The sequence below is a fragment of the Hemitrygon akajei genome, chromosome 2, assembly GCF_048418815.1.
Source record: "Hemitrygon akajei chromosome 2, sHemAka1.3, whole genome shotgun sequence".
Taxonomy (NCBI): domain Eukaryota; kingdom Metazoa; phylum Chordata; class Chondrichthyes; order Myliobatiformes; family Dasyatidae; genus Hemitrygon; species Hemitrygon akajei.
The window spans coordinates 172,845,437-172,873,076 of NC_133125.1; the positions used below are offsets into that span (position 1 = coordinate 172,845,437).

The window sequence follows — 27,640 nt, forward strand, 5'->3', positions numbered from 1 at the left end:
TGGGAGGCTGGAGTTTGGGTCTGGAGGCTGTCTTATGAGGCAATAAAGCCCTCAAAACTGCTTCGGCACCTTGAGTCCAAGCACCCTGCACTTAAAGACAAACCCATTGAGTTTTTTGAGCGAAACAAACGTGAGCAAGCGGGACAGAAGCAAGTGCTGAGAGCCACAAAACTTAAATTGCGGAATAGACTGGACATAAGGAACCCACTTCGAGTATCGCTGTCTCCCATCAGCAGGGAAACAAGGCCATGGCTCCCACTGATTCAGCGGTATTGGTGTGTTGCAATTATTTTATATGTTCATATGAGGAAAATATGCGCTATGTGTTTAATTTCCAAACGGTACTTAAAATGTTATGATGCTATTGACTTATTAGTGAGTTATAATTGACTTATCACTGTATTCATGAGAGGAAAATATGTGCTGTGTGTATAATATTAAATTTGTTAGATAAACCCTTTTAGAAATGAAATTAAGTGTATTAGTTATAAGGATTTATAGTTGACTTATCACCTATGTTCTGGTCGTGATTAGCACCCCTCCCCCCCCCCCGGGTCGATCGGTCCACGGTGCAAAACAGTTGGTGACCCCTGGTTCAGACCAAACATCAGAATGAGAAAGAAATGTGATCTAAGCGACAGATCATGGATTGAATGTTGGTGCCAGGTGGGTGATTTGACTATTTCAGAAACTGCTGATAAGTTTATTTTTAAAAAGCAGTCTGCAGTGAAGTTAGTTTGATTCAAAGCAGGCTGAATCTTAAGCCTTAAACCTTCTAACACAGCCAGCCTTCTACATTTCACACACCATCATACTGCTGAGTCAGTGTAGGTTTGCTGCTGTATATTCTTCCTGTTGATTTAATAGATTGCCCACTGAATTTAATGAGTGTAGACAGCAGTTAGGCTAAACCTTTTGGACTGTATCTGGTCACTAAAATAAATTGTTTCCTTTTTACCTAAACAAAGTTTTATTGCAACAGAGATATTAAGATCACGTCAAGCAGTTAGTGATTAGAACTCATACAGAATGAATTATTGATGGTGATGGCCTGCATCCTCCAGCTTCTACGTCTTAAGACCATAAGACTTAGGAGCAAAATTAGGCCATTCGACCCATTGTGTCAGCTTAGCCATTCCATCAGGGCTGATTTGTTGTCCCTCTTGCCCGTATTATCCTGCCTTCTCCCTGTGACCTATGGTGCCCTTACTCTAATCAGAACCTCTCAACATCTGCTTTAAATATACCTAATGAGTTGGCTTCCATAGCCATCTGTGGCAATGAATTCCACAGATTCACCACCCTCTGACTAAAGTTCTTATGGAAAGGATGCTACATTTCTTCCATCACAACATATGGTGTATGTTCTCATTGATAATATTTAAAAGTTCATTGAGTTAAAGGTTCATATTGCAGCACCTGGGTGATGAACGCTTGCTTATCCCGGAATGGCACTTAAGAGAAAATGGAAAATGAATGATTAACCTGTTGCTATTATCTTAGCTGATACATTAACACATTAACAACTCTAATGAATAAAAGAACATTGAGAAGCATATGGCCACTTTCATTCTTAATTGATGCATTTCCTTGTGGTGAGTTGAGGCCAAATTTTGTGATGCTGTTCTCTTTGAGTTGTTCATATATGAGTTTACAATGTGCTCTTGAGCCAAGTCTTTGTCACTCATTTTCATTAAATATATATGGCCGTGACGTTGAATTGAATTCCGTAAAATGGTGCATCATGGACTTGTAAGCAATATATATAGAAAACATTTTAGTTGGAAAAGTTTCTTTGAAATGAGATGTATGAATAGTTAATGCGTATATTGAAAGGCGTGCATTATTGACTTCATGTTGCTTGAAAGGAGTTATGTTGAAAGCCTTTCTCGTCCCTCAATCGTCTATCAAATTTTAGTTGACTCCCATCAATTTAAGTAATTTTGACTACTGCAGATCAAGTACCTGTCCTTAGATGATAATTTTCACGCTCCTCTTGAATGATCCACATACTGCTTTCAGCCTTGAACAACTTTAACTGACATTTGAATATCCCTTTTCCAGGCAACAGTGTCACTGTCAACCTGAAATTATTAACCTGCTCAGTTGAGGAAAAACACCAGAGACGCGAAATTACCTCTGAAACGGTTTTTATTCAGAGAGGAGTTCGCAGCCCCACGCACTTCGGGCGTAAGGTAGCCAACTCCCAATTTGTCGGTTTACAAAGGTCATACTTATACCCAAAAGCAGGGTACTACATTCGCAAATATGGTTACCGATTCGAATTAATCAATTGATTGGCTATTGCATAGCTAAGCACGCGAAATACTCAGAATTAGCAAAGGTTCAAGCGTAATACTTGGAATTAATACAGACGCACTTCAAAACACTTGAAATAGGTATGACTCAGAATACTTTGCCAAACACATTGTCTTGTGGTCTCCACATCTGGCCTGGCACTTTATTTTAGCTACCTCTCCTTACTTCCCCAATGACGTACCTCTCTCTTGTCCTGTCTACATATTTTGATACACTTACCCCTCGCCCACCCCTTCTACACGTACCCCTTACCCTTTTCACATTCTCATTCCCTCCTGTGATCATGAAATGATCACTTGTCAATATCGTGAAAATCCTCTGGTGCAGGTTCGAGGAGTTCGGTGGCCTCGATGGTTGCCTGCACTACCATCAGTGGCTTAGCCGGCAGCAGGTTCCCTAACGAGGCCATCATGCGGTTCAGGACACATTTGACAATGGCGATACAGACAAAAATCCCTATAATAGCCATCAGCGCGTAAATAGTCCCATTGATCAACCAGTCCTTCCACGCACTTAGTCCCCAGTCCCCTCACCCTGTCCAACCTGTTCCTTCCTTGATGGATCCTAACTGTTCATCTATTTTGTTCATGTACCGTGTTACGTTGGCGGTAACATCGTCTAGCCCCATTATGCATTTGTCCTTTACGATAGCACAGAGCCCTCCCTCCCTGGCTTAGGAGGTAATCAAGTGCATAGCGGTTTTGCATGGAGAAGAGCTGCAGTTGGTTAAGGCTGTCAGTTATGAGTCTTAATGCTCCCCTGGTGGCGTTCCCGAGGCTCATGAGACCACAGGCCAGATAGTTCTAATTGTGGGCTGCCATAGCGGCTCCTGATGCCCCCAAAGAGAAAAAGCCAGCTGCCCCGTATCCGGCCACCTGACCTGCGGTTAAGGTGGTCAGGACTTGGTAATCTGCACAAAATTCCTGGGAGACCTCTCTCTTGTACCTCCCAGACGGGCGGGGTGAGGGACCCCAAGTTCCGGGGCAAGGGACCGCTGTAGGGAGGAGGGTGCCATAGGCCACCGAGGAAGGGTATGGGTACTCCAGGAAGTTGGTGGCAATGCCGTTGTAGAAGAAAAAAAACTACCCCGGGAGGGTATACATGGTGTCAATGCAACCCTCACCCTTTAGGTGTATGGTATCACTCCATTCTGCTATACCGGCAGAGGTGTACACTTGTTTGGTTTGGCGCCCCTGCAATATTTAGGTCGTAGGAATACCTGATCATTGACCAGGAGGTGGGTGCGGTTCCCCTCCCCACAAAGAAGTTGCACCCGCTTGGCCAGGGACTGGCACTTTGTCTCATGGCAAGAGCAAGAGATCCCTAAGGGGTCCTTGGTGGGGTGACACTCCCTTTTCCTACAGGGCTTGGAGAGGCAGGTGACATTATTCGAGACATACACGCCTGAACATCCCCACCCTGTTCCGAAGAAGTAGTTCTCATATACTCGGACACCCTTTGGGGGCTTGGGATTCCCCTCCCACCAGAGATCTTTTCTTATCCGCCTGATGGACGGGGGAAATAGGCAGTCTGCGACCGGGGCCGTGGAAGAGTCATAGGTGAGTTCCACCCTCTTTCCCTCAGGCAATGTTTTGCTGGCGGGGGCACATTGGAAGGGCTGATCAACACGATCCCAGTGCGAGAAAATGGTAAAGAGTGAGGAGACACTGGCGGGGTGGGGATAGCAAACGATGGTTGTAGTACCCCTTGCCCACCCCCTCTACACATACCCCTTACCCTTTTCACATTCTCATCACAATTGGCACTTTATTTTGCTATAGTTGTGTGCATCCCTTGTGAACTTCGTGTTTGGGTAACCCTTTCTTCCTAAGTATCAAAAGGTGAAACATAAATAGAAAATTGATAGTTAAGCACAGAAAACAGATAACGTTCTAGGTCAATAAATTTTATTTCAGCGATTAAAGCACAGTACTGTTATTTATTTTTCTCTGGAATACGGAGTGTGTATTGGCAAAGGGTGTTCCATTTCCCCATAAGTTTTTCTTTTTATTAATATTACAGTCATGAGTTTCGTTGCAGTTTTCCAGTATGCCCTCTGAATTTGAATTTCTAATAAAATTCCATCTCCAATAAATGATAATCAGCTCTTAGAGTTTGAAAACCTATAATTTTAAAACAAGCCATTAGTTTCCAAGGAGCTGGTGTGCGCCAGTGAATACAGTGCTGATAGATTAACTGGATGTTGGACAAGTTATAATACAGGCAGAGCAGTATTTAAAGCTTTTTCATGCTCTGAACAGAATTAATCAGGTTTTGAGTAATAAAAGAATAAGTGTTCAATTCAGCTGCAGATGACCAGAACCAGAGGTATGTTGTGGATGATGTTTGAGATTTAATGCTCAAAAATAAGAAAAAAATAATTGTTTTGTTTTCTTAAATACAATTTGATGAGTACCTTTAAATCTTTTTCAACGTGTGGGCAAAACCACATATACCACCTGCCTAAATTCCCCTGGAAATGGAACAGGTGAAACACCTGTTGGAACTGCTACAATGGATGGGCGAAAGTGCTCTTGCAATGTTGTCGAGACTATTGTCGCTGTATACGGTGTTGCTTAGTGAAGCTGAACATTAATGTCCAATCCGAGACTCTCCGAGTAGGTTGCGGATCTTCTGTTTGATTTTTCGGGAAGCATTTAGAAGTCAACCACGTTGCGGCATTGGAGTCAATCTAGCCCAAGCTGGGTAAGGATGGTGCTTTTACTTATCTCAATGAAAAGCTACAATAGTGATAACACAATTTGCACCCAGGTTAGCTTTGATTTTGGTAATTCCCTGTGTTAGTCAATCTAGTGACTGCACTGGTGCAACTAAGTGGGATTTAATTATTGCTGCCCCCACACTTAACCCACTCACTGCAATTTTTTTGGGGAGATTACCTTTCTCTTATTAAAAAAACAGTCGTCTGTCAGCCTCTTCGCACTTTATGTTCTTGCTTTTTGAGTGAATTAAATGCTTGCTGTACAACAGGCTGCTTGCTGAGGACGGTTGTGTGCTCCACACTGCCTCTGACCCAATAACATTTCTTTCTGAAAATCTTGCCAATTTCTTCACACCTTGAATGACATTACTATTGACCACCAGATTCTTTTCTATTAATAATTAAACTCCAATAAATTACCATGGTGAAATTTGAACTTTCCTTTTTCCAACTATTAATCCAGTTATGCATTAATGCATTTCCACACATTTTGTCTAGAAGTGAGAAAACAAATTGCAAAGTTGATCTATGTCAGAGTCGTATGTGACTTGGAGATGAACATGGATATGTTGGGTATTCTTCTAAACCAGATGGTGACCACCAAGGGTTGGGAGGTGTTTTGTGGATATATTTCTGCAGATTGCTGCAGTGCATCAGAAACACAGCTGATCAGTGTGCTGGTGAGGTATGGGTGATTGGTTGAACTACTGGAAGACTTGCAAGTCGGGCAAATGGTACTGACCTGTAATATTGCAAACCATGCATGTTCGCTCTGCAGCCATAAGACCTTAGGTGCAGAATTTGGCCATTTTGCTCATCAAGTGGGCTCTGCCATTCAATCATAGCTGATTTACTTTCCGCTCAGCCCTGTTCTCCTGCCTTCTCCCCATCACCTTTGCTGCCCTTGTAATCAAGAACCCATCAACCTCTGTTTTAAATATACCCAATGACTTGGTCTCCAAAGCTGTCTGTGGCAATGAATCCCACAGATTTGCTATCCTCTGGCTAAAGGGATTCCTGCTCTTTTCCGTTCTAATGGGATGTCTTTCTTTTTTGAGGTTGTCCTTTCTGGCTTTGGACTCTCCCACTATTTCAAATATCTCCACACATTTAAAGGTCAACTGTCAACCTTTAAACAAGTGGCAGTTATTCTGTCACAAGCCTCACTTGCTGCTAGTTTTTGTCATGGTAAACCATTTCAAAATAGTAAAACTCAAAGCTGTAATATTTCTTGCAGATCGATGTATGTCTTCAGAAAGTAAACTGCAGTTGCACGTAACTTGAATGAAACATGGCCGGGTAGGAAAATAATTATTTTCTCACCCCATTAAGTGCCATTTGAAGTCTAAACTTGGGATAGAGTAAAATTGAAAGATGTTTTCACATTAAATATGACAGTATAGATCCTTTACAAATTGCAGTGGTTTTTCAGGAAATCAGGCAAGCTGACTGAAATACTGGAACAGTTAATGAAGCCTGGTAATCAGTATTAATCATTGCTAATTATGGATTATTATCTCTTTCAAGGTTGCTGTTCGAGTCCTTTATTGTTGGTCACAGCATACAGGTTTCTGCTGGCTTTTCATGGAAACTAAGGAATAAAGAATGCTTCTTTCTGGTAAGTAAAAAGTTTTGGGTGTTAAAGTGTGTTAAAGTCAAATCTGAATAAAACTCGAGGGACCAGCTTCTTATAGTTACAACAGTTTATTGCACATCCTCCAGCAGGAGTTTGAGACCCAGTTGTCAAAGGGAAGACACATAAGTACTGCCACCATCCGACAAGTGGGCCCACTTAGTCAGGTTACAGCCATATATTTATACATAGTAAGCCCCATTCATTACTGTTGCAAGATGTTATTTGAACTGCTATGCCCACCAAGTCTGTTGGTGCAAAACTTAATTACTTAGAGGATATAATGTATAATGTTATCAATTCTGTGTGTCTCTGTACACCAAGGAGAACTGGTAATGAGCTTGTTTTAGCTAACTGCTGAAGACAGAGTTTACTTCAGTTCAAAAATTCCTATTCAGTCCCAATTTTTCTTTTAGCCAGAGGTTACATAGGTTCAAAATGATTTTTTTATATCCTCAATTCCTCACATGGACAAATAGTTGTGGAAAAGGCAAAATGTTTGTAATCTACTTAAGTTGTCTTTACCAGGGTGATGATTAACCCAACCATGATGCGTGTTTCTTTTTATGGTCCTATGAGCTATGAGCTTAATGCAGTTTTTATTTCCCTCACAGGATGTGGGTATCATTAGCAAAGCCAGGAATTGAAATTCATCTCTAATTGTTCAAGCAAAAATGTCCTTGAATCGCTGCAGTCCTTGTGGTGAAAGTACTCCCATTGTGCCGTTAGGTAAGGAATTCCAGGAATTAAACAAGTGATAATGAAATAATGTCAATACATTTCCATCCCTGGGCAGGATATGACTATTAAAAGGCATTATTCTCTTGCTGTGCTTAGATGGTGTGTGATGTATAAAAGAACCTTCGGCATAATTTTTCAGTGCACTTTGATGATGCACACTGTCTACCACTTTTCCACCATAATCAAGATGACAGACTTCAGTAAACAAAACCAAATAGCATCTTCATTCACATCTGGGGCCAAATGACACCCTTACAATCTCTGAGTTATCATATTAACCATATAACAATTGCAGCACGGAAACAGGCCATCTCGGCCCTTCTAGTCTGTACTGAATGCTTACTCTCACTTAGTCCCACTGACTTGCACTCAGCCCATAACCCTCCACTCCTTTCCTGTCTATATACCTATCCAATTTTACTTTAAATGACAATACTGAACCTGCCTCTACCACTTCTACTGGAAGCTCGTTCCAAACAGCTGCCACTCTCTGAGTAAAGAAATTCCCCCTCGTGTTATCCTTAAACTTTTGCTCCCTAACTCTCAACTCATGTCCTCTTGTTTGAATCTCCTGTACTCTCAATAGAAAAAGCCTATCCACATCAACTCTGTCTATCCTCCACATAATTTGAAATACCTCTATCAAATCCCCCCTCAACTTTCTATGCTCCAAAGAATAAAGACTTAACTTGTTCAACCTTTCTCTGTAACTTAGGTGCTGAAAGAGAGGTAACATTCTCGTAAATCTTCTCTGTACTCTCTCTTATTTTGTTGACATTGTTCCTATAATTCGTTGACCAGAACTGTACACAATACTCCAAATTCGGCCTTACCAATGCCTTGTACAATTTTAACATTACATCCCAACTCTTATACTCAATGCTCTGATTTATAAAGGCCAGCATACCAAAAGCTTTCTTCACTACCCTATCCACATGAGATTCCACCTTCAGGGAACTATGCACCATTATTCCTAGATCACTCTGTTCTACTGCATTCTTCAGTGCCCTACCATTTACCATGTATGTCCTATTTTGATTATTCCTACCAAAATGTAGCACCTCACGCTTATCAGCATTAAACTCCATCTGCCATCGATCAACCCACTCTTCTAACTGGCCTAAATCTCTCTGCAAGCTTTGAAAACCTACTTCATTATCCATAGCACCACCAATCTTAGTATCATCTGCATACTTACTAATCCAATTTACCACCCCATCATCCAGATCATTAATGTATATGACAAACAACATTGGACCCAGTACAGATCCCTGAGGCACACCACTAGTCACCGGCCTCCAACCTGACAGTTATCCACCACTACTCTCTGGTATCTCCCATTCAGCTACTGTTGAATCCATTTTACTACTTCAATATTAATACTGAACGATTGAACCTTCCTAACTAACCATCCGTGCGGAACCTTGTCAAAGGTCTTACTGAAGTCTATACAGACGACATCCATTACTTTACCCTCATAAACTTTCGTCGTAACCTCTTCAAAAAATTCATTAAGATTTGTCAAACATGACCTTCCACGCACAAATCCATGTTGACTGTTCCTAATCAGACCCTGTCTATCCAAATAATTATATATACCATCTTTAAGAATACTTCCCATTAATTTACCCACCACTGACATCGAACTGACAGGCCTATAATTGTTAGGTTTACTCTTAGAACCCTTTTTAAAAAATGGAACAACATGAGCAATACGCCAATCCTCCAGCACCATCCCCGTTTCTAATGACATTTGAAATACTTCTGTTAGAGCCCCTGCTATTTCTACACGTAACTTCCCTCAAGGTCCTAGGGAATATCCTGTCAGGATCCAGAGATTTATGCACCTCTATATTCCTTAAAAGTGCCAGTGCTTCCTCTTCTTTAATCATCATAGTTTCCATAACTTCTCTACATGTTTCCCTTACCTTACACAATTTAATATCCTTCTCCTTGGTGAATGCCGAAGAAAAGGAATTGTTCAAAATCTTCCCCATCTCTTTTGGCTCCACACATAGCTGTCCACTCTGATTCTCTAAGGGACCAATTTTATCCTTCACTATCCTTTTGCTATTAATATAACTGTAGAAACCCTTTGGATTTATTTTCTCCTTTCTTGCCAAAGCAACCTCGTATCTTCTTTTGGCTTTTCTAATTTCTTGCTTAAGATTCTATTTACATTCTTTATATTCCTCGAGCACCTCATTTACTCCATGCTCACTATATTTATTGTAGATCTCTCTCTTTTTCTGAACCCAAGTTTCCAATATCCCTTGAAAACCATGGCTCTCTCAAACTTTTAACCTTTCCTTTCAACCTCACAGGAACATAAAGATTCTGTACTCTCAAATTTTCATCTTTAAATGACCTCCATTTCTCTATTACATCCTCCCCATAAAACAAATTGTCCCAATCCACTCCTTCTAAATCCTTTCGCATCTCCTCAAAGTTAGCCTTTTTCCAATCAAAAATCTCAACCCTGGGTCCAGTCCTATCCTTCTCCATAATTATATTGAAACTAATGGCACTATGATCACTGGACCCGGTGCACCCCAACATATACCTCTGTCACCTGACCTATCTCATTCCCTAACAGGAGATCCAACACTGCCCCTTCTCTAGTCGGTACCTCTATGTATTGCTGCAAAAAGCTATCCTGCACACATTTTACAAACTCCAGACATTCATCCCTTTTACAGTATGGGCTTCCCAGTCTCTGTGTGGAAAATTAATATCTCCCACAATCACAACCCTGTGCTTACTACAAATATTTGCTATCGCCTTGTAAATTTGCTCCTCCAATTCTTGCTCCCGATTAGGTGGTCTATAATTCACCCCTGTAAGTGTTACTACACCTTTCCCATTCCTCAGTTCCATCCAAATAGCCTCCCTAGACGAGCCCTCTAATCTATCCTGCTAGAGCACCGCTGTAATATTTTCTCTGACAACCAACGTAATACCGCCCCCTCTTGTCCCTTCGATTCTATCACACCTGAAGTAATGAAATCCAGGAATATTTAGTTGCCAATCACACCCCTCCTGCAACCAAAGCTACAACATCATATTTCCACGTATCAATCCATGCCCTAAGCTCATCCACATTCCTTACAATGCTCCTAGCATTAAAATAAATGCATTTAAGAAATTCTCCACCTCTTCCTCTCTGTTTATCTCTAACGGTGCAAACAACTTTAGTATCTTCTTTTTCTTCCTTCTCCCATACATCTGTTCCTACACTCTGGATCCCCTCCCCCCCTCGTATCTAGTTTAAATCCACTGGAGCACTCTTTAGCAAACCTACCTGCAAAGAATATTTGTCCCCCTCCAGTTCAGATGTAAACCATCCCACCGGAACAGATCCCACCTTCCCTGGAAAACTGCCCAATTATCTATAAATCTGAAGCCCTCCCTCCTGCACCATGTCTTCAGCCACGTGTTGATCTGCACTATCTTACTATTTCTAAACCCACCTGCACGTGGCACTGGTAGCAATCCTGAGATTACTATCCTGGAGTTCCTGTCCTTTAATTTGGCGCCTAGCTCCCTAAACTCACCTTTCAGGACCTCCTCACTCTTCCTACCCACGTCATTGGTCCCTACCTGGACCACGACATCTGGCTGCTCACCCTCCCTCTTGAGAATACTGAGAACTCAATCCGAGATATCGCGGACCCTGGCACCAGGGAGGCAACAGACCATCTGGGACTCTCGATCTCTTCCACAGAACCTCCTATCTGCCCCCCCCCTAACAATTGAATCCCCTATCACTACTGCTCTCTTCTTTTCCCTCCTTCCCTTCTGAGCTGAGGGTCCAGTCTCGGTGCCAGAGACACAACCACTGCAACTTGTCCCTGGTAGGTCGTCCCTACCAACAGTATCCAAAACAGTATACTTATTGTTGATGGGAATGGCCACAGGGGTGCTCTGCTCAGTCTGTCTATTCCCTTTCCCTCTCCTGACAGTCACCCAGCTACCTGTCTCCTGACTCTTAGGGGTGACTATCTGACTGTCTCCCTGTAACTCCTGTTTATTTTTGCCTCTGCCTTCCGAATGATCTGAAGTTCATCCAGCTGCCGCTCCAGTTCCCTAACTCGGTTTATCAGGCGCTGCAGCTGGATGCACCTTTTGCAGGTGTAGTCATCAGGGACAATTGTGCTCACCCTGACTTCCCACATACTGCAAACGGAGCACTCAACTGCCCTAACTGCTACCTCCATTACCTACTCTTAAGCTAATTAGATTAATTAAAGGAGCTTACCTGGACTTGCCTCACCTGGAGTGAAGCTCGTCCTCAGCTTCTGCTCGCTTTTTAAATTCTCCCGCTGATCTCAGAGGCCGACTTTCATGTGCTTGCGCAGTTGTGCCCCGTTCAGACCTCGCCTCTGCCTGTTCTAGCCAAAGCCATTCCACTCTGCCTCAGTCCACTCCGACGATGGCCTGTGTATATGGCGGTCTTTCTTTTAAACCTTTGGCGCGCTACGTCATGCGCCCGCGCAGTCTCGCCTGTGCCCCAATCACTTTAAAAAAAGACGTCTTCTCTCCGAGCTGACTTTACTTCTTCCCTCCGCCTTTTGCTTCGATTTAAAAGACCGTTGAAAATTTCCACTCCTTTTTAAACCTTTGCCGCGCTACGTCACGCACCTGTGCAGTCTAGCCTCTTTGCCCCAATCATTTTTTTAAAAAACGGCTTAGATGTTAGATAACATTAGATGTTGTTTTCTATGGGCAAGCCCGTTCTGGGCCAATTCACCACGGATTCCATACATCTTAATCTTCTGGATGAGCCTCCCATGAGGGACCTTGTTAGACACCCTACTAAAATTCATGTAAACAACATCCAGAGCTCTACCTTCATCAGTCACCTTGTCAGCTCATCAAAGAGCTCAGTCAAGTTATTAAGACATGAATTTCCCCGCCCAGAGCCATGCTAATTAGGCCTAATTAGGCCATGGTTTTTCAAATGCTCATGAATCCTGTCGTTAAGAATTCTCTCCAGTAACTTTCCTACTTCTGACGTGAGACTCACAGGTCTATAGTTTCCAGAATTATCCCTGGTTCCCTTTTTGAATAATGGAACAACATTAGCAACTGGCCAGTCCTCCAAGACCCCAGCAATATCTTCACTTGCCTCTCTTAATAACCTGGGTCATATGCCATCAGGCCCTGGAGACCTGTCCATGTTAATGCTCTGTAAGAGACCTAACCCTACTCTTCCTTTACTCAAAATGCCCTAGCCTATCAATATGCTCAGCAATGATCTCTCTACCACATCTTTCTTGATAAATAGTGATGTGAAGTCTTCATTAAGGACCTTGCCAGCAACCTCAGCATCCATGGAAATGCTCTTTCCTCCTACCTCGTCCCCATCCTTGAGTCGTCCTACTTTTTTCTTGTTATCCTTTTTCCCTTACTTTGCCATTTCTGCCCTTCCTTCCAGTTGGTGCATACTCTGTGCAGTTGGTCTTTAAAGACCCTCCACATGTCAGATGTGGACTTACCCAAAAACACTGTTCCTAATTAACTTTCCTTAGTTGCTATCTAATGCTGTAATAATTTGCCCCGTTGCAATTTAATATTCTCCTGCAAGCTCTGTACTTAAACTTATCTGTAGCTATTGTAAAGCTCTGATTTGTGGTCACTGTTCCCTAATTGTTCACTCACTGAAAGGTTGGTCACCTGGCCAGGCTCAGTACGCAACACTAAGTCCAGTTTAGCCCCTTCTCTTGGGCTATCTACATATTAATTTATAAAGCCCTCTTGGATTACCTAACAAATTCTGCCCCATCTGAACCTCATGTACTCAAAATATCCCAGTTTATATTAGGAAAGTTGAAGTCCCCCATGACAACACACCTATTGTCTTTACACTTCACATATCTGTTCCTCAGTGTGTTGGTGGTGTTTGTGGGCCCTGTATTACAGTCCCATCGGAGTGATTGTACCCTTCCTATTTCTGAGTTGTACCCATACAGACTCAGTGGACGAGCTCTCCATTATGTCCCCTCTGAGTGCAGCTGTGATGTTGTCCCTGATTAGTAAAGCAACATCCAGACCTCTTTTACATCTCTATCTGTCTTTTCTAAAACATCATAACCCTGGGACATTAAGCTTCCGTTCCTTTCCCTCTCATAACCAAATCTCTGATGGCCACAACATAATAGAGATTGGATTGGTATATGGAACTAAGTTCATCACCTTTACCCATAATAGTTGTAGCATTAAAATACCCATGCTTCAGTCCCTCTCTGTCCTATTGTATCCATTACTTAGTGCCAGTAAAAACAGGCTGGACCACGCATCTACCTTCCTGTCCATCTCTCAATTTTCTGACTTGGTGTTCTGGTTCCCACCTCCCTCTGTCAAATTAGTTTAAACCATCCCGAGTAGCACTAGCAAACCTCCCAGCCAGATTATTGGCTCCCCTCTAATTTAGGTGCAACCCGTCCCTCTGTTACAAGTCACCCCTGTCCCAGCGAAGGTTCCAATTATCCTAGAACCTGAAACTCTGCTCCCTGGATCAGTTCCTACACTGACTAGCACAAGGCACTAGGAGTAATCCATGGGTTACTATGTTATAAGTCCTACTCGTTAGCCTTTTTACTAGCTCCCTATATTCACTTCCTAACACCACCTCCTGTTCTACCTATGTCATTGGTACCACTGTGTACCGCAGCCTCTGGCTGCTCATCCTCCCTGAGGATCATTGCAGGCACTCTTGAAACATCCTGGACCTGAGCACCAGGGAGCAACATACAATCCTGCCGTCTCTTTGCGGCCACAGAATATTCTGTCCATCCCCCTATTGAGTTTCCTGTCACTATTGTTTTATCTGACTTTTCCCTTTCCTGCTGAGCTTTAGAACCAGCCACAGTGCCACTGGCCTTGCTGCTGCTGTGCCCTAGTAGGTCATTATCCCCACCCTCACCAGTACCCAAAGAGGCATATTTGTTGCCGAGGTGAATGGCCACAGTAGAATCGTACCGACTGCTTACTCGCCTGACTTGGTGGTCACATATTTGCTATCTGAAGCTTGCACTCTGGATGATCCTGAATACATCCAGTTCCAGTTCCTTGAATTTGGCAGGAGCTGAAGTTAAGTGCACTTCCTGGAGATGTTGTCATCAGCGAGACTGTTGGGTACCCTGCAATCCCACGTATTACATGAGGAGTATTCCATTGCCTAATTACCATCTTGCCTACACTTGTTATATCTTAATTGCTAGCCGGTGCCTGTTCTCACCAATGCCTGTTGAGCCAAGGCCTGACCATTCTAATAATGGTCCACTCCGACAATGGCTACTCTGCTTACACCCTTTTTTTACTGGCTCAAATAAAACTCACTCTCGATGAGACTTGTCATCTCTCACTCACTGATTTAAAGAATGACTGACTTCAACAAAAATAATCACTTCTGATTCTTTCTAATATCTCTCAAATTGGATGACGTGGTTTGTTGTTTTGCAGCCACAGTAGAATGCAAAGAAATTAAAATTTTCCGTGCATTACAAAATAAATAGTGCAAAAAGAAAATAACCAGTGTTTGTGGACTGTTCAGAAAAATGATGGCAGAGGGGAAGAAGCTATTTTGGACTCATTGATTGTGGGTCTTCAGGCTCCCGTATTTCCTTCCCAATGATAGTAATGAGAAGAGGGTATGTCCTGGATTTTTAGGCAAATGGACATTACCAGTAAGACCAGTATATATAGTCTAACCTTAATTGTTCATGAATTGACTTTATTTCATACTTCACATACATGAGGAGTAAAAATCTTTACATTACGTCTCTGTCTAAATGTCGAATGTGCAATCATAGTAATTTATAATAATTTTAAATAAATAGAACAGTTAATGTAACAGAAGTACTTTCAAATTATATGGTTATAAATCAGTGTGAGTTAATCAGTCTGATGGCCTGGTGGAAGATGCTGTCATGGAGCCTGTTTGGTCCTGGCTCTTATGCTGTGGTACTGTCTCCCTGATGGTAGCAGCTGGAATAGATTGCGGTCGGGGTGACTCAGGTCCCCAATGACCTGTCGGGGAAGAAGTGTGAATGACCTTCACACCTGTCTTTGTAAGTGTCCTGAATCATGGGAAGTTCACAACTACAGATGCGCTGGGCTGTCCACACCACTCTCTGCAGAGTCTGCAGTTGAGGGAGGTACAGTTCCCATACCAGGCAGTGATGCAGCCAGTCAAGAAGCTCTCAATTGTGCCCCTGTAGAAAGTTCTTAGGATTTGATAGATAGATAGATAGATAGATACTTTATTCATCCCCATGGGGAAATTCAACTTTTTTTCCAATGTCCCATACACTTGTTGTAGCAAAACTAATTACATACAATACTTAACTCAGTAAAAAATATGATATGCATCTAAATCACTATCTCAAAAAGCATTAATAATAGCTTTTAAAAAGTTCTTAAGTCCTGGCGGTAGAATTGTAAAGCCTAATGGCATTGGGGAGTATTGACCTCTTCATCCTGTCTGAGGAGCATTGTATCGATAGTAACCTGTCGCTGAAACTGCTTCTCTGTCTCTGGATGGTGCTATGTAGAGGATGTTCAGAGTTATCCATAATTGACCGTAGCCTACTCAGCGCCCTTCGCTCAGCTACCAATGTTAAACTCTCCAGTACTTTGCCCACGACAGAGCCCGCCTTCCTTACCAGCTTATTAAGACGTGAGGCGTCCCTCTTCTTAATGCTTCCTCCCCAACACGCCACCACAAAGAAGAGGGTGCTCTCCACAACTGACCTATAGAACATCTTCAGCATCTCACTACAGACATTGAATGACGCCAACCTTCTTAGGAAGTACAGTCGACTCTGTGCCTTCCTGCACAAGGCATCTGTGTTGGCTGTCCAGTCTAGCTTCTCGTCTAACTGTACTCCCAGATACTTGTAGGTCTTAACCTGCTCCACACATTCTCCATTAATGATCACTGGCTCCATATGAGGCCTAGATCTCCTAAAGTCCACCACCATCTCCTTGGTCTTGGTGATATTGAGACGCAGGTAGTTTGAGTTGCACCATATCACAAAGGTGCCCATACCAAACTTCCTCAACTGTCTGATGTGAAAGATGCACTGTTAAGCCTTTTTCACCAGACAACTGGTGTGTACAGACCATGTGAGGTCCTCAGTGATGGGGATGCTGAGGAACTTAAAGCTGTTTACCCTCTCAACCCCAGATCCATTGATGTCAATAGGCGTTAGCTCGTCTCCATTCTTCCTGTAATCCACAACCAGCTCCTTTGTTTTTGTGATTTTGAGGGAGAGGTTGTTTACTTGACACCACTGTGTCAGAGAAGTGACTTCTTCCCCGTAGGCCACCTCGTTATTGTTTGAGATTGGGCCAATCAATGTAGTGTCGTCAGCAAATTTATAGCAGATTAGAGCTGTGGGTAGTGACACAGTCATGGGTGTATAGGGAGTAAAGGAGGGGACTTAGTGCAGCCGTGAGGGGCTCCTGTGATAAGTCAGAGAGTCGATGGTAGTACATTGGCCTTTTGAACCACTGTAATCCTTTTGTTAAAGGTATTTCTTCTTCATGCTTGAAGATTTAGCTTTAATTGTAATGAATGTTTAGTGATGTGAATCTAGGTCAAGTTTGGTCTAGACAAGTCTGAGAACAGTTGGTATTTTCATATACCTGCTACTTTCTCATTGGGGTGGAACTTTCAAGTTTGGAAGGTGTTGCAGTACATTTTGTGCATGTGGCACATGGGCCATAATGCATGAAGAGAGTGGATGTGCTGCCAGACATGCAAACAATTTTGATTTCTCTCGGGTTTATAGGTATTCATGGAAATACATAAAGCCCATCCCGATGGAAAGCCCCACCATGCTGCTGATTGGTGTTTTATGGATGGTGGAAAGATTTTAGAACATCTAGAGGAGAGTAATTCACTGCAAGATACTGAATGAATGGCCTAAACCTAGGCAGAAGTTGAACTTTACAGACAATGATATGGACTTTGATTGCATCTGATTGCTGTTTCAAACTATACCAGACATTGTGTGAAACTTCTGTTTTATTTCATATTGTATGTTAACCCCCACACCACCCATCCGTGTTTTCCAGTTAATGTCACATTCAGTAAAATCTTAAAAATAAATAAGGTATGCTTATACTGCATCTCCCTGCCTTTCATTGTGTGCAAATACTCTTTGAAGTAAGTGATGAACAAACAAGAGAAAATCTGCAGATGCTTGAGATCCGAGCAACACACACAAAATACTGAAACTCAGTAAAAAAAAACACTCAGTAGGCCAGGTAGCATCTATGGAAAAAAGTGCAGCTGATGTTTCGGGCTGAAACCCTTCTGTGGAACTGGAGGGAAAATAGGTTGAATAGATTTAAAAGGTGGTGGGAGAGGAGAGAAAAACACCAGGTGATAAGTGAAGCAACACACAAAATGCTGGTGGAATGCAGCAGGCCAGGTAGCATCTATAGGGAGAAGCACTGTTGACGTTTCGGGCCGAGACCCTTCATCAGGTGATGTGAAACTGGAGGGAGAGGGATGAAGTAAAGAGCTGGAAGATGATTGGTGGAAGGCCATGGGAGATAGAAAAAGGAGAGGTGATGGGTGGGCGAAGATGAAGTGAGAGAGAAAAGGGGACCGGAAATGGTGAAGCAGGGGGTTGGGGCATTACTGGGAGTTTGAGAAATCTATGTTCATGTCATAAGCTTGGAGGCTACCCAAGTGGAATATAAGGTGTTCCTCCAACCTCAGTGGAGGAGGCAATGGATGGACATAGCAGAAGGAGTGGGAAGTAAAATTAAAATGGGTGGCCATTGGGAGATCCTGCTTGTTCTGGCGGACGGAGAGTAGATGCTTGGCAAAGCTCTGTCGGGTCTCACTCTTGTACAGGAGGCCACACTGGGAGCACTGAACACAATAAATGACCCCCAGTAGGCTCACAGTTGAAGTGTCACTATTTAGCACCCTGGATGGCAGTGAGGGAGGAGGTGTAGGGACAGATGTAGCACTTGTTCCACTTGCTAAGGTGTAAGATCCCACCACCAAGCACATCTTTCCCTCTTCACCTGCCCCCCACACACTTTCTGCTTTCCAGAGAGATTGCTCCTTATGTGATTTCCTTGTCTATTTGCCCTTCACCACTAATCTCCCTCCTGGCACTTAACCTTTTCGGGGAAATATCCAATTCCCTTGTCACTGTTAAATCTGCAAAAAGAATCTATGCAGACAGATCAAAACAGATTCCTTTCAAATATCATTTCCTTCCATCCATTTTTAACTAGTCCCTTTGGGCTATGTGGTACATACTTCCCCTTTCATTGTTACCTAATTTGAAGCTCCGTTAAAACAGAAATTTTCCACCGTATATCAACCCACTTCTATTTCCCTTTAAGCTTTTGATTTTTCCCCATTTATGTCCTAATGGCAGAGACATATTTTGTTAATAAGTGGTTCCTTGATGTCTTACTGTATTAATTTCCATCAGTTTCCTTTACATCTTGTGTGTGTTGGTGGATCCATTGCTGGTTCATTTATTTTGCTATCTCATTTGCAGACTAAGGACGACTCAGAAATTAAGAGGTTTAAAAATGCATGATGTATGGTGAATGGATGTTGAGCAACAAGTAAAACATTCCAGTGGTCTTTCAGAGTTTGCAGTTTGAGTTTATTGTCATTCATCCTTACACATGTATACAGCTAAATGAAACACAGTTCCTCAGAAACTGAGGTGCAAAACACTGGATATATCACATACAGTACATAAAATGTTAACATAATATTAACAGATAAACTCTAGATGGAATGAGGGATTTTAGTTGTATGGTTAGATTGGACCAAAAGAGCTTATTTAGAGATGCAGCGCAGAACAGACATTTCCCGTCCAAGAGCCACACCACACAGCAACCCACCTTTTGAACCCTGTCACAGGACAAGTTACAGTGTCTTTGGACCATAGGAGGAAACCCAAGAGCCCAGAGCAAATTTTTGCACTCAAAGGAGCTTAAGAAGGAAATTAGGAGAGCCAGAACGGGGCCATGAGAAGGTCTTGGCAGGCAGGATTAAGGAACACCCCAAGGCATTCTACAAGTATGTGAAGAGCAAGAGGATAAGACGTGAAAGAATAGGACCTATCAAATGTGACAGTGGGAAAGTGTGTATGGAACCAGAGGAAATAGTGATACTTAATAAATACTTTACTTCAGTATTCATTATGGAAAACGATCTTGGTAATTGCAGTGATGACTTGCAGCGGACCGAAAAGCTTGAGCATGTAGATATTAAAAAAGAGAATGTGCTGGAGCTTTTGGAAAGCTTCAAGTTGGATAAATCACCAGGACTGGATGAGATGTACCCCAGGCTACTGTGGGAGGCGAGGGAGGAGATTGCTGAGCCTCTGGCGATGATCTTTGCATCATCAATGGGGACAGGAGAGGTTCCGGAGGATTGGAGGGTTGCAGATGTTGCTCCATTATTCAAGAAAGGGAATAGAGATAGCCCAGGAAATTATAGACCAGTTTAGTCTTACTTCAGTGGTTGGTAAGTTGATGGAGAAGATCCTGAGAGGCAGGATTTATGAACATTTGGAGAGGTATAATATGATTAGGAATAGTCAGCATAGCTTTGTCAAAGGCATGTGGTGCCTTACACGCCTGATTGAATTTTTTGAGGATGTGACTAAACACATTGATGAAGGAAAAGCTGTAGATGTAGTATATATGGATTTCAGCAAGGCATTTGATAAGGTACCCCTTGCAAGGTTTACTGAGAAAGTAAGGAGGTATGGGATCCAAGGGGACATTGTTTTGTGGATCCAGAACAGGCTTGCCAACAGAAGGCAAAGAGTGGTTGCAGATGGGTCATACTCTGCATGGAGGTCGGTGAACAGTGGTGTGCCTCAGGGATTTGTTCTGGGATCCTTACTCCTTGTGATTTTTATAAATGACCTGGATGAGGAAGCAGAGAGATGGGTTAGTAAGTTTGCTGATGACACAAAGGTTGTGTGTGTTGTGGAAAGTGTGGAGAGCTGTCAGAGGTTACAACGGGACATTGATAGGATGCAAAACGGTTGTGAAGTGGCAGATGGAGTTCATCCCAGATAAGTGTGAAAGTGGTTCATTTTGGTAGGTCGAATATGATGGCAGAATGGTGAGTGCGTGGAATGGGCTGCCAGCAACGGTGGTGGAGGCGGATATGATAGGGTCTTTTAAGAGACTCCTGGATAGGTACATGGAGCTTAGAAAAAAAGAGGGCTATGGGTACCCCTAGTAATTTCTAAGGTAGGGACATGTTTGGCACAAATTTGTGGGCCAAAGGGCCTGTATTGTGCTGTAGGTTTTCTGTGTTTCTAAAAGAAGAACATACAAACTTCCAAGAGGCTGCAGGAATGGAACTCCAACATGCTGAGTTGCAGGACAAGGAACAGACAAGAACAGGTTTTTGTAACAATAGACAGGAAGGTGGTCAAATAACTAGGCAACCTAACTCTCAACAGAAAAATGTAAAATGGGAATTAAGGCCCCTTAAACCTATACTAATTATAGGGGATGTTAATATTTCCAGGATTTCAAGATACCCTAATCATCTTCAATTGGACAGCTACCCTGGCCAAATTCATTCAAGCCACTACTATCCTGGAAAAGCTGGAGCGAAAATCAGAAACTAAAAATGGTATCCTCTCCTTACTGGATGCAGTATTTAAACTACAGCGGAGATAAAGCCGATAGAGGCAGGGTCTGCTACTGGGAGATACCCTTGTAAACCCCCCGTGCATTTATTCCCACAGAAACCCAAGAAAATAATTTGAAGAGGGGCCTCACTATTGTACTGACTTCAAAACTCCATAAGGAACAGATTGCAAGGAACACGGCTAAATTCTATAGGAAAATGGGACATAATTATTTTTTACCACATGTAGCTGTGGCAGCTAGGTTGTTAGGTGTATTTAAGGCAGGGCTTGATAGGTTCTTGATTGGACATAGCATCAAAGGTTACAGGGAGAAGGCTGGAGGATTAAAAAAAGGATCAGCATTATTGAATGACACACACAAAATGCTGGTGGAACACAGCAGGCCAGGCAGCATCTATAAGGAGAAGCACTGTCGACGTCAGGTCCTGACGAAGGGTTTTGGCCTGAAACCCAGACAAATTTATCTCTAACATCCTGCAAGAGATCCTTAAACATCGACCACATGTCCATAGTACATTTCCCTGCAAAAACATCATCCCAATTCACATCCGCAAGTTCTAGCTTTATAGCCTCATAATTTGCCCTTCCCTAATTAAAAATTTTCCTGTCCTCTCTGATTCTATCCTTTTCCATGATAATGTTAAAGGCCAGTGAGCGGTGATCACTGTCCCCCAGATGCTCACCCACTGTAACCTGACCCGGTTCATTACCTAATGCTAGATCTGGTATGGCATTCCCCCTAGTCGGCCTGTCAACATACTGTGACAGGAAACTGTCCTGGACGCACTTAACAAACTCTGCCCCGTCTAAACCATTGGAACTAATCAGGTGCCAATCAATATTAGGGAAGTTAAAGTCACCCATGATAACAACCCTTTGTATCTTTTCGAAATCTGCCTCCCAATCTGCTCCAAGGTATCTCTGCTGCTAACCGCCCCCCATCCCTTTTAAAGCACTGAGATCCAGGAATATTGAGAATCCATTCCTGCCCTGGTGCCAGCCAAGTCTCTGTAATGGCCACTACATCATAATTCCATGTACGTATCCAAGCTCTCAGTTCATCACCGTTGTTTCTGATGCTTCTTGCACTGAAGTGCACGCACTTTAGCCCTTCTGCCTTACTATCCTTACACCCTTTATTCTGTTTCTTTCCTCAAAGCCTCCTTATATGTTAGATCTAGCTTTACTCCATGCAATAATCTTGCAGCTCTTGCATGACCTTTATCCTCTTCCACCTCACCATCTGCTCTAACACTGGTTCCCCTACCCCTGCAAATCTAGTTTAAACCCCCCTGGAGCAGCACCAGCAAACCTTCCCACAAGGATGATAGTTCCCCTTCCAGTTCAGGTGCAATGAACTGGAGGCGATTAGGGAGCTTAGGGCAAATGAACCCTTAGGAACCAGTGATCACAATATGATTAAGTTCAACCTGAAATTTGATAGGGAGAAAGTAAAGGCTGGCGTAGCAGTATTTCAGTGGAGTAAGGGAAATTACAGTGGTATGAGGAGTTGGCCAAAGTAAATTGGAAGGAGCTGCTGGCAGCGATGACAGCAGAGCAACAATGGTGTGCGTTTCTGGGAAAAATGAGGAAGGTGTAGGGCATGTATTCCAAAAACGAAGAAGTACTCAAACGGTTAAATAGTACAACCATGGCTGACAGGGAAGTTGTGTAAAAACACAAGAAAGGGCACACAACAAAGCAAAAATTTGTGGGAAGATAGAGGATTGGGAATGTTTTTAAAAACGTTCAGAGAGCAACTAAAAAAATCATTAGAAGGGAAAAGATGAAATATGAAAGCAAGCTAGCAAATAATATCAAAGTGGATAGTAAAAGCTTTTTCAAGTATGTTAAAAATAAAAGAGAAATGAGAGTGGATATAGGACCACCAGAAAATGAGGCTGGAGAAATAATAACAGGGGACAAGGAGATGGCTGATGAACTAAAAGAGTATTTTTCATCAGTCTTCACTGTGGAAGACACTAGATAGATAGATACTTTATTCATCCCCATGGGGAAATTCAACTTTTTTCCAATGTCCCATACACTTGTTGTAGCAAAACTAATTACATACAATACTTAACTCAGTAAAGAATATGATATGCATCTAAATCACTATCTCAAAAAGCATTAATAATAGCTTTTAAAAAATTCTTAAGTCCTGGCGGTAGAATTGTAAAGCCTAATGGCATTGGGGAGTATTGACCTCTTCATCCTGTCTGAGGAGCATTGCATCTATTACAAGAGAGAAGGTGCTCAAAAAGTTGAAAGATCTAAAGGTACATAAGTTACCTGGACCAGAGGAACTGCACCCTAGGGTTCTGAAAGATGTAGCATTAGAGATTGTGGCAGCGTTAGAAATGATCTTTCAAAAATCATTGGACTCTGGCATGGTGCCAGAGGATTGGAAAACTGCAAATATCACTCTACTCTTTAAAAAAGGACGAAGGCAGCAGAAAGGAAGTTAGAGACCAGTTAGCCTGACCTCAGTGGTTGGGAACATGTTAGTTGTTAAGTGTTATGAACCCCGTAACTGGGTCACTTACCAGCAAAGATAGAGATGTCCGTTGAAGTCTGATGATACTATTTTTAACAGTATTTATCAGTAAAAATACACAAAAATAATATCAATGCAAATATACAGATAATATACGTCATCAATACTAAATCTAAAAGTGCGGGTATAATAATAATCAATAAGAAATAAGCTCTATCGTTGACTAGGGGATAACGTATTGTCCGATGGAAATATAAAGTTCACTCAGTTCATGCAGGCTGCAGCCGTTGGGGACCGCTGGGTTGCAATTGTTGGGGAGAGAGAGAGATTTGGAGAAAAACTTGCCGGCTTTCCTTTATGATTTCGATCTGTCAGGAGTCTCGTTGTCGTGGCCTTTCAATTGTGACCTCTCCTTTAGCTAAACCGTTCTTCCGTGGTGAGCCCGCCACCCCAGGCAAGGGAGGACGCACACGAGCCCCCACCAGCTTTCGCTATAAAACGCTGTCACGGGATTTCTAGCGTTTCTCCTGGTGCGTCTGAAGGGGTTGTTCCCCAGACCCCTCTTTTATCCTCACTCACGGGGTCTCAGATGTCAATCAGGTTGGGATGATGCAATCCCTCAACCAGACCACTGGTTGTCCCCTGAGGGATTTCAATGAATAGTACAGTACTCAATACAAAATTCCTTCTCCAAGAGACAATGGCCGTTATCAGTGGTTCCGTTCCGCTGAGGTCAGGATGCATTCCAAACCTTGTGTATTCTGGATGTCCCTTTCTTTCATTTCCTGGGTCTCAGACCCGAAATAATAGCGATCTTGCGATTCTCAAAAAGGAGGGGGCGACTTTGTACCCTTCGGCCCCTCAGAGTTGCTTCACATTCGTAACATAAGGATGAGGTGACACAGGACAAGGTAGTACAAAGTCAGCATGATTTTCTTCAGGGAAAATCCTGCCTGACTAACCTGTTGGAATTCTTTGAGGAGTAGGATAGATAAAGGGATTGCAGTGGATGTTGGATCTCAGATGGGGAATCTTTTGAATGTTGAAAGGCCTAGACCATATATGTCAAACTCAAGGCCCGTGGTGGAATTATCTTTGGCCCGCGAGATAATATCTAATTACTATTAAAGCTGGCCCCAGTAATCGAAGCGCCTATGGCGTATGATATGGCTAATGCTGAGTTTATTCAGGTACCAGGTTTTCAGGGTTTTTAGTGTTTATTCAGCAGTCTTGCTCAGCAGTCTTCTTCATAAGAAACGGAATTTGTAAAGTGAAACACTTTGTAGTTATAGCAGAGACTGAGACACATGAGAGCAGGCTGAAAAAACGGAGGCAACGAAAGCTGCATTCGACTGATCCGGCCCGCATGAAGCTGCATTTTGCTCAATCTGGCCCGTGACCTAAAATGAGTTTGACACCCATGGCCTAGACAGAGTAGATGTGGAAAGGATGGTGAGAGAGTCTAGGACAAGAGGGCACTGTCTCAGGATAGGGGGCGCCCTTTCAAAACGGTGATGTGGATAAATATCTTTAGCCAGAGGGTGGTGAATTCGTAGCCACATACATGTATGGGGTTGAGGAGAAGGAAAAAGGATCAGCCCTGATTGAATGGCAGAGCAGACTCGATGGGCCAGATGGCCCAATTCTGGCCCTGTGTCTTATGAACTGCATTGGTGCTGCTTCCTGCACCCAAGTTGAGCTCAACAATTTCACCAACTTACACCCTGTTCTCAAATTTAGGGTCCACTTCTGACATTTCTCTCACCTTTCTCGATCTCTCTGTTTCCATCTCTGGAGACAGTCTATATACTGTTAATTTTATAAACCCACTGACTGCCACAGCTATCTTGACTATACCACTTCCTACCCTGTCGTTTGTAAAAATGCCATTCTCATTTCCTCTGTCTCTGCAACGTATGCTCTCAATGTGAGTCTTTTCATTCCAGAACATCTGAGATGACTGAGAACAGCAGCATAATAGAGCATTGACCAGCAATCAATCCAGACATTGGAAGATTGAGGGGAGAGGATTTCAGTCAGGTCTACTGCCTGATTTGAAAAAGGCAGCAGCAAGTGGGTCACGGCAGCATAATAGAACATTGGTCCTTGAGCAATCTGCGTTTGTGATTGATTAAGAAGAGCAAATCAAAGGAAGGCAGGGCCAAGCATAGCAGCCATCGTCTGGACACAGTCAGAGAGGTTTCAGCGAAGAGAGGCTTCATTGAGAGAAAGCAAAAGAAAAGAAAAGCTTTCAGTGAAATTTTTAAAATTCCATTTATTTCTGCTCAAATAGGACAGTAGAGATGCCAGGCCGGATAGTGGAAAGGCAGGGAGACATCTACAGTCCGTGATGACTACAATGTCCAGCCAACTCGACTTCCCATTCTCATTCTACTGCCATAATGAGGCCACACTCAGGTTGGAGGAGCAACACCTCATATTCCATATGGATAGCCTCCAACCTGATGGCATGATGAAAAATTTGTCAAACTTTCGGTAATTGCCCCTCGCCCCCTTCTTCACCATCCCCCATTTTTGTTTCCCTCTCACACCCTCTTACCTGTCCATCACCTCCCTCTGTTACTCTCCCTTTCCCTTTCTATTATGGTCTTCTGTCCTTTCCTATCAGATGCCCCCCTTCTCCAGCCCTTTATCTCTTGCACCCATCAACTTCCTAGCTTTTTATTTCACATCCTCTCCCAGTTTCATTTATCACCTACCACCTTACACTTCTTCCTCCCCTCTGTTCCCCTTTCATTTCCAGTCCTGATGAAGGGTCTTGGCCCAAAGCATCAACAGATTACTCTTTTCCGTAGACACTACCTGGCTCCTGAGTTCCTCTACGATGTTGTGTGTGTTGCCTTGGATGTCCAGCATCTGCAGATTTTCTTGTGTTTATCATTTTCCTTAGTATCTTCAGTCTACCAATCTCAGCACTCTGTAACTGATCGAACCTCGGTCACTATTTTATGTAGGGCAGTTTTACTTTTTGTATCGTCTCTTGCACAAACATGATTTCTCTCGAATCTTAGGGTCACATCTCTAAGCAGCAGAAAAAGCTTCTGTTTTAAAATCTTAACAGCCTCAATCAATCATTAACCTAAGTTGGGTTTTTTTTGTTTTCCTTAACTGTGGATTTTCCTCATGCACATGCATCAATCTGTGTAGCAGTGATTATGAAATTCATTTTTAAGACTATGAGACACAGGAGCAGAATTAGGCCATTTGGCCCACCATGTCTGCTCCGCCATTTCATCATGGCTGATCCATGTGTAACCCTCTTACTGTAAGCTCATACTGCATTAGCTATTACTGTGAATACAAGCTAACAGCAACATAATGCATGGGAATAACAATGAAACGGCTATTTCCATTAAATAAACAGGTCTAGCATAAATATGATTTGGGTAAGCACAAACATAAAAGTTTGAATGTCCCTTTAGGGGACAGTAGGACTGTTTCATTTATGAATACTGACACACCCATGCAAATTTACCATTCACTAGCAAACAATTTAACTGACACCACTAGAAACTTAGGTTGAAATGGTATGGACAAAATATTTTAAACTATAATGAACAAAATAAAGAAAATGGTCCATTACATATATATTAGTCTATAATGTGTACTTGTTTTAGTGTTCATTGTTGCATAATCAATCCAGTTTGCTTCACTTTGTGTGCTCATGGTATTGAAATGGTTTTGCCTGTTAACCACTTTATCCACGCCACATCTAAGGAAATGCCTTTGAACTTTCTCCAATTCAAGTACTAACTAGCTAACTAAAAGTTACCTGCACATTCTCTGTGAGACCATTGTCTGCATGAGGATTTTCTGACAGTGGTGTCTGTCCTTCCAATGGGTTCTGTGAGCATTTCACAATGTTCTTCTCTGATGCTCATTGTCCATTTTCATTCTCCTTCTTCTATCCTGCGCTGTCTGTAGAAAATGGCCGTCCCACTTCCATTTTCACGCACTCTCTAGAAAGGTCCCAAGACAAATCCAGTTGGCTAATTCAACAAGCCTAACTTATCAATCAACTGAAGTTTTATTTTAAA

General features: G+C 42.6%; 1 protein-coding gene and 1 long non-coding RNA gene across 4 annotated transcripts in view; one reads left to right on the forward strand and one right to left on the reverse strand.

Moving 5' to 3' along the window:
* Window positions 1-690: 690 nt before the first annotated feature.
* On the forward strand, window positions 691-17,552 carry LOC140718625 (uncharacterized). Its single transcript, XR_012096753.1, has 3 exons — window positions 691-6,659; window positions 7,289-7,403; window positions 17,213-17,552. It is a non-coding gene; the product is annotated as an uncharacterized lncRNA (long non-coding RNA).
* Window positions 17,553-18,149: 597 nt separating this feature from the next.
* Window positions 18,150-27,640, reverse strand: part of LOC140718603 (SLAM family member 9-like) — a 104,232-nt gene continuing 94,741 nt past the window's right edge. For 2 of the 3 annotated variants that reach the window (XM_073032606.1, XM_073032579.1), the window contains one exon: window positions 18,150-20,342. In XM_073032606.1, the coding sequence (XP_072888707.1) occupies window positions 20,332-20,342 (11 nt within the window). In that variant the 3' untranslated portion in view covers window positions 18,150-20,331. Of the gene's footprint in view, window positions 27,563-27,640 lie in introns of all 3 variants that reach the window. The other variant, XM_073032596.1, reaches the window with a different exon arrangement.